We start from the raw sequence: 7,542 nt of genomic DNA on the forward strand, positions 1-7,542 counted from the left end.
AGCACCATTTTATTAAACTGCACTTTAAAGGGATATGAAACCCTTTTTTCTTTCTTTCATGATTCAGATAGAGCATGTAATTTTAAACAACTTTCTAATTTACTCCTATTATCAATTTTATTATTAAAAAAAATGGGCCGGCTCCTAAGCTTACATTCCTGATTTTTCAAATAAAGATACCAAGAGAACTAAGAAAAATTGATGATAGGAGTAAATTAGAAAGTTGCTTAAAATTGCATGCTCTGTCTGAATCATGAAAGAAAAAAATGTGGGCTTCAGCTATATCATAGGTTATTTTTTTAAAATAAAATTAAATTGTCTAACATGTTAAATCCAATAAAAACGCAGGTCAGCTCATATTAGCCTCCAGAGTGAGACGAATTACAATATATTGCAATGGTGAAGATGAGAAATTGAAAGGAGTGGGAGAAATCATGAAAAACAGGGGATAACTCTATATAGGGATCGCATACACACCAGCATACCCCGCAAAGCATGCGAAGCATTTTTCAGAGATAACAGACACAATTTTCTCCGTTCTATTTCTATGCACAATTGTTTGTGGGGCACGTTGGGATATGTAGTCCTTTCCCGGGTAGCTGTGATGAGGAGACGCCTCTGATTGGGCCACTAACCATCACGTGGTGGGAGAGGCCGGAAGTGTAGCGAGCATAGTAGTGTGTCGGTGCTCAGGATGGGGATTGTGGTGTACATCACAACGGTGACCGGTTCCCGGGAGGTGAGAGACAAATGGATGATTAGGAGTGGTATATTGTGTGGGCATCAGTCGGGAATCTGTATGTGCATACAGCTTCTTATTATCGTTGTAGCACATGCTGGATACGATTTCACACTGTGCAATATATATACATACACACATTCACATACGGTCTGCAAGCTATTTAGAGCCTGTACATAACTTGTAGCCTGTGAGTGAATCTATGAATATGTTTTGGTGCTGGTGTGTTAAAAGGCTGCACTATAAACTTTAGGTTTGTTAGGCTGTGAGAACCTCTTACAGTTCTTGAGATCACTGAATCACCTGCACATAAAAGCACGTGATCAGAGTAATAAGTTAGTGAGACACACCTAAGTATATTTGATGTGTACTATTTGCCAGCAGGGTCACTGCAGCATGCAAAATACAAGAAAAAAGGTAGGAAATAGGTTTGTGCACGAGCCTAAAAAAAACAGTAGATTTTTCAAAGTAGATGTTTCCCCTAGACTCGAGCTAATAGGATCACCTGTTTGACATATTCTATTCATCCCTTATCTGCCCAGTAAAACGATAGTGAAATAACCCCTGTTCTTTCATAAGTATATCAAATCTTATAAAAGAAAGCCCAACTTGTGTTGCATTACACAGAGTTAACATTTATATATTTCATAATTACTGAAAACAGGTTTGGATCCTAGTGAACACAAATATTTCCTTCCTCAATCATATTTATGTTTCTATACTGTAGCTTTTAGGTTGTAATATATTTTAAAAAGTGACAATGTATCTGATGGCGTTCACACCCCCTGTAATGATTGCAACCTGCTGTAAGATAAGTTGTTTTTTTACTGCAGATTTATTTATTTGGATATATTTCTTAAGGGTACATCTATTAATAAACAGTTTGCTGTTATATCCATTTGTTCAGGATTAGTTCAGGGAGACTATCTTTTTACACAGCAATGCAATCTATCCTAAATAGATATAATCTGATAAAATAAGCAGAAGCCAATAGACAGACAAATAAATCAAAACTTATTTTTACAGATTACTGTGAACACAGAGCAACACTTGTAGGGTAAAAGTCAACATAAAATGGAGTGATATAAGGTACTAAAGAGTATCACTTTAGACAGGATTGTAAATACACACACTCTATTTTACAAGGTATAGAAAATAAACCATTTAATAACTGACTATATTGTTAGACTATATTGTTAGATAACTGATATAATAATTTTACTTCTCTTTTTTGCTGCAGCCAACTGCTACTTCCTCTTAATTTTCAAACAAAATTAAATCTCATCCACGGGACTCAAAAACATAAAAAGGAAGAGAGAACAATTGTGCAAAACAATCAAAAAGGGAATAGGGGATTGTCTTGATGTGCGCGCCCACTCAGTGCCAAGTAGTATAATAGATCAATTAGACCAATTTGAGGTGGATTTAGATGGTCTTCCTATATAGCTTGTGAAAAAGGAAGAAAACAATACTCATAAAGATTTAAAGGGATAGTAAAGTCCAAAAAAAACTTTCCTGATTCAGATAGGGCATGTAATTTTAAACAACTTTCTAATTTACTTTTATCATCACATTTGCTTTGTTATCTTGTTATTCTTAGTTGAAAGCTAAACCCTAGGTTGGCTCATATGCTAATTTCTAAGCCTTTGAAGGCCGCCTCTGCATTTGACAGTTTTTCACAGCTAGAGGGTGTTAGTTCACGTGTTTAAAGGGACACTGAACCCAATTTTTCTTTCTTTCATGATTCAGATAGAGCATGCAATTTTAAGCAACTTTCTAATTTACTCCTATTATCATTTTCTTCATTCTCTTGGTATCTTTATTTGAAAAGCAAGAATATAATTTTAGATACCGGCCCATTTTTGGTGAACAACCTGGGTTGTTATTGCTGATTGGTGGATAAATTCACCCACCATTAAACAAGTGCTGTCCAGGGTCTTAACAAAAAATTGTCTGGCTTCTTAGCTTAGATGCCCTCTTTCAAATAAAGATAGCATGAGAACAAAGAAAAATTGATAATATGAGTAAGTTAGAAAGTTGCTTAAAATTGCATGCTCTATCTGAATCATGAAAGAAAAAAATTGGGTTCAGTGTCCCTTTTAATATATATATATATAACACTACTGTACTCACACACGTGAAGTAAGAGTCGGCACTAATTGCCTGAAATGCAAGTCTGTCAATAGCTCTGACAGAAGCTTCAATACAAGGTAATTACAGAGGTAAAAAGTACATTTCTATAACAGCGTTGGTTATAAAAAAAAAAATTGGGGAATGGTAAATAATGGGATTATCTATATTTTTAAACAATAACATTTTTGGTGTTTACTATCCCTTTAAGCAATATAACTTCCATTTCGCATTAAGTTTTCAGCTAATGCTAAGCCAAACTCATGGTAGATTCTTGACTTTGATGCTTGGTGTTATCTGAAACAATTAGTGTATTGGAAGAATATATTGGGTTTTATGCTTTGTATACTTGTATTGTAGTATTTTATTAAAGATTTTTGCTGTATCAATGTTGCTCAAGTGGTGCACTTTTTATTCCTTTCGTAGAAGTGCATAATAAAAAGACAATGATTTAACACCTACTCTGAACATTAAATAAGCAGATTTTTTTTTTTTTTTGCCAGATTTTTTTTCTCCCATTTCCAGCCCCCTGTATCATGTGACAGACATCAGCCAATCAGACTAGTATACATATATTTTGTGAGCTTGTGCACATGCTCAGTAGGATCTTGTTTCCCAGAAAGTGTGAATATAAAAAGACTGGGCAAAATTTGATAAAGGAAGTTAATTGGAAAGTGTCTTAACTTTTTAAAGCCGTTATGACGTTTATTTCTGTCATAATTAGACTGGGCTTTAAAGCCGTTATGACGGAATAGAACGTCATAGCTAACGGCTGTCCTGAAGCCTTCTGTGCTTCTAGGATTTAATCGCGATCTGGAGGGCGTTCCTAGGATTGTAGGGATGCCCCCCAGATGCGATCCAATAATTGAAATCTCGCAATCGTATGCACGATCGCGTAGTTTCAATTTGTCTACATCGGAACAGTTGTTCCGATGTAGGCACTTTAACCCTGTCACGAAAGGGTTAAAACTGCATGCTCTATCTCAATCATTAAAGTTTATTATGACTTAAGTGTCCCTTTAACTGACCGAAGATTGAATTGGACTGTCTGTAATTTAGTCTAAATAATGAGCTAATTATACAATTTGAGTGCACAAGGATCTCCCTTTTTTTTTATTATATTTGATATTATTACACTGCTTCTTTTCTTGCATTTCTCTGCCACTTTTATATTCATATTATCTGAGATATGGTGTCTGCTTGTTTTTTGCTTTGTTTTTTTCCTCTGGGTTTTGAATTTTTCTTTACTAACTTCTAAAGAAAAAAAAAACACTTCTAACTTTATTAATTTTGGCAAGCCAAGTGTTAACTTAGAAGCTAGATGGCGTTTTTAGGCACTGATGATTGCATTTGTATATATAATCATTGATCTAATTATAAACCACAGCCAAATATACATGAGAATTATTGACATGCGTCACTCGTACATTTCTCAGGAGCTTTTTTACATGTCTGTTCCTTGTGTATGAAGACAGACTGCCATCAGTCTGCCTGTATACAAGCTGTTGGCACACTTCCCCTTTTATAAGGGCGTTACCCTCTTTGGAAACCAGAATTGTGAAATATTTACAAAAGCGCGTTTCCACATGTCTCCCTGAGGCTAGGACTCCATAGCTGTACACAATCAGTTTGTGTTCTATATGAGATGGATGATGTCAATCCCTCTTCTTATTCTGGCTGCAAAAAAAGAAACTCTGAGATTATCAGCCTCGTTAATTATATTTAATTCATTCTATGATCTTTAACTTCCTGTAATTCCACCGTAACTTTTTTTTTTTCTTCTTCACATGAGCTTTTTTGAAATCACGCCAAAAGTACAAACTTCCATTTGTGTATCAACTATTAAAATCTGTAAATTAGTAACAACCATGCATAAATACACACACAGAAACACTAACCCCTGTAGTCAGAGACACTAGTAAAGCATCATGTCACACTCACATGATATCCGTACAGGTAGGTCAACTTTTTTTTTTATTGGGGGGGAATTTTTTTTTTTTAAGCTGGGCCCCCACACTCAGGGGCCCAGTTGCAGTTGCGTACTCTGCACCCCCTGTAGTTTCGTTCCTGTATATATATATACACACACCTTCCACTCTTGCATGTAATTCCCTCTCTCTACATTTCCTTTCTCCACTTTTTCATGTGTGCTTCCTTCAATCCTCAGATCAAATCACAACAATGTGAACTAATGCGGATCCTGGACAGTAAGAACATAAAGTATGAAACGATAGACATCTCTGTGGATAACAATATCCGGGAGGAAATGAGGCAGAAGGCTGGGGACCCCAAAGCTTTTCCACCCCAGGTCTTCAATGGGGACAAGTATTGTGGGGTAAGGAATCGTCTATGCATTTCATTTATAATTGTGTATACCTAGACTTACAGCATGTGTACGATACACCCTTTAGGCATCCCTTAAATTGACTTTGTAATGCAAAAATGATATGCTCTGATTCGTTATAACGTGTAATTTTTGCATTACTGACCCAAGAGAACTATGTATGTGACCCTCACAAAGGGGTTAAACACAGTCAAAGCCCTTTTTGCAGCTCCTAAGCAGAAAACAGTGAGGGATGAAGCGCATGTGCTGACTTTTCAGCTAGTCCTATTGGGAGCTGCATGCTGTGCAACTCCTGAAACAGTACTTTACCTATGTGTTTAAACTTTCTACATGGTTAACACGGGGTTATCTAGTGTCAGAAATACGAACATTATATCCTGTAATGTATTTGAACAAGCCATTTTTTTCTTTGTTGCATGGAAAAGAGGAACCAAATGCTCTTTAACCCCTTAACGACTGTGACGGACCCTGTAAGTCACTTGTCGTTAAGGGATTGTGTTGCTATAATAGTGTGTGTATCTTGATGCTTGTGGCAAGACTTCGCTATTAGAGCCTCTATCCCTCTGGAAGGCTTGTTAAACTGAGCTTTTGAAAGCGGCACCCCCATAGAAAGATCAGCGACGTACTGCAAACAAAAAAATAACACTTTTAATGCTCTAAGGGACAGGAAAGTCGAAATTTAACTTGCATGATTCTGATAGAGTATGTCATTTTAAGACCCTTTTGAATTCACTTCTTTTTTCAAATGTGCTTGATTCTCTTAGTATCCATTGTTGAAAAAGAAAATGCACATATTCTACACTAGTGGGAGCTAGCTGCTGATTGGTGCCTGCACACATTTGTCTCTTGTGATTGGCTATCTAAATGTGTTCAGCTAGCTGCCAGTCGTGCAATGCTGTTCTTTCAGCAAAGGATAACAAGAGAATGAAGCAAATGTGATAATAGAAGTAAACTGGAACGTTGTTTAAAATCGCGCATAGTGTATGTGATTGGCTAACTAGATGTGTTCATCTAGCTGCCAGTAGTGTAATGCTGTTTCTCTGGCAAAGGATAACGAGAATAAAGCAAATTTGATTAGAAGTAAATTATAAAGCTTTTTATTTGTTTTGTTAAATTGTATGACTTCTTTTTTGGGGGGAGGGTGGTGGTTTCCTGTGCCTTTTTAATATCTGTTTCAAATCGGTTTCCTCTCACAGCCTTACTCACTAATTCTCCTCCTTCCCTTCTAGGACTTTCCAAAGTTTTCCGCTGCCGTAGAAGAGGATATTCTGGATAGTTTTCTTGCTGCTTAAAGACTACACCGAGGCTCTCGCTATCATCAACTCATTCCTCATCTACTGAACCTCAGTTACTGGGTTTATCTTTTACTGATGCATTTTTTTTTTTCTTGTCCAACCTCCATGTGACCAATTATTTTTATCATTCCTGTAAACTACTTCATATAACATTCCAAATCATTATTTTATTCATTCCTGGGATACTGGAAGTATGAAAACCCTTTAATATTTTGCCATATGTTACTTTGCTTTCTTTCCCTTCCTGGCAATTTAAAGGGTCTCGCCACCCCCTTAGCACAACATTTCTGGACTCATTCCATGTTTTTCCTGCCAAAGAGGAAGTGAAAAAGTCTTCCACCTTACAAATAAACAGCTGTTAAAGGGAGTGAATCTGTGAAGTTATTTCATTGTTTGGGCATTAAGATGGTACAGAGACACCAAATAAAGAGGGTAGTGGAGGTTTAGTTGTGAACGTGTGTTGATAGGTTGTGGACTTTAGTAATTTGCATGTAAGGATAATCTGTTCATTTAAAGGGACAGTCAACACCAGAATTTTTGTTTTAAAAGGTAGATAATCCCTTAATTAGAAATTCCCCAGTTTTGCATAACCAACAGTTATAATTATATATTTACCTCTGTAATTACTTTGTATCTAAACCTCAGCAGAGTGCCCCCTTATTTCAGTTCTTTTGACAGACTTGCAGTTTAGCCAATCAGAGCTGTCTCCTTGGTAAATTCACGTGCACGAGCTCAATGTTATCTATATGAAACACGTGAACTAATGCCCTCTAGTGGTGAAAAACTATTCAAATGCATTTAGATTAGAGGCAGCCTTCAAGGTCTAAGAAATTAGCATATGAACCTCCTAGGTTTAGCTTTCAACTAAGAATACCAAGAGAACAAAGCAAAATTAGTGATAAAAGTAAATTGTAAAGTTGTTTAAAATTACATGACCTATTTGAAACATGAGTTGTTTTTTTTTGGACTTGACTGTCCCTTTAAGATGTCTGTAGTCTTGCAATAAATTATCAAATTTGGTGAAGGCAAACATT

At 36.2% G+C, this 7,542-nt stretch overlaps 1 protein-coding gene across 1 annotated transcript; it reads left to right on the forward strand.

Annotated features, from left to right (window-relative positions):
* The first annotated feature begins 642 nt into the window (after positions 1-642).
* Positions 643-6,875, forward strand: SH3BGRL3 (SH3 domain binding glutamate rich protein like 3). The gene is made up of 3 exons (XM_053704762.1): positions 643-739; positions 5,037-5,204; positions 6,443-6,875. The coding sequence occupies exons 1-3, from the start codon at positions 695-697 to the stop codon at positions 6,503-6,505; spliced, it is 276 nt and encodes a 91-aa protein (XP_053560737.1). The 5' UTR covers positions 643-694; the 3' UTR covers positions 6,506-6,875.
* Positions 6,876-7,542: the final 667 nt, after the last annotated feature.

Source organism: Bombina bombina, chromosome 3, assembly GCF_027579735.1.
Source record: "Bombina bombina isolate aBomBom1 chromosome 3, aBomBom1.pri, whole genome shotgun sequence".
Lineage (NCBI taxonomy): Eukaryota > Metazoa > Chordata > Amphibia > Anura > Bombinatoridae > Bombina > Bombina bombina.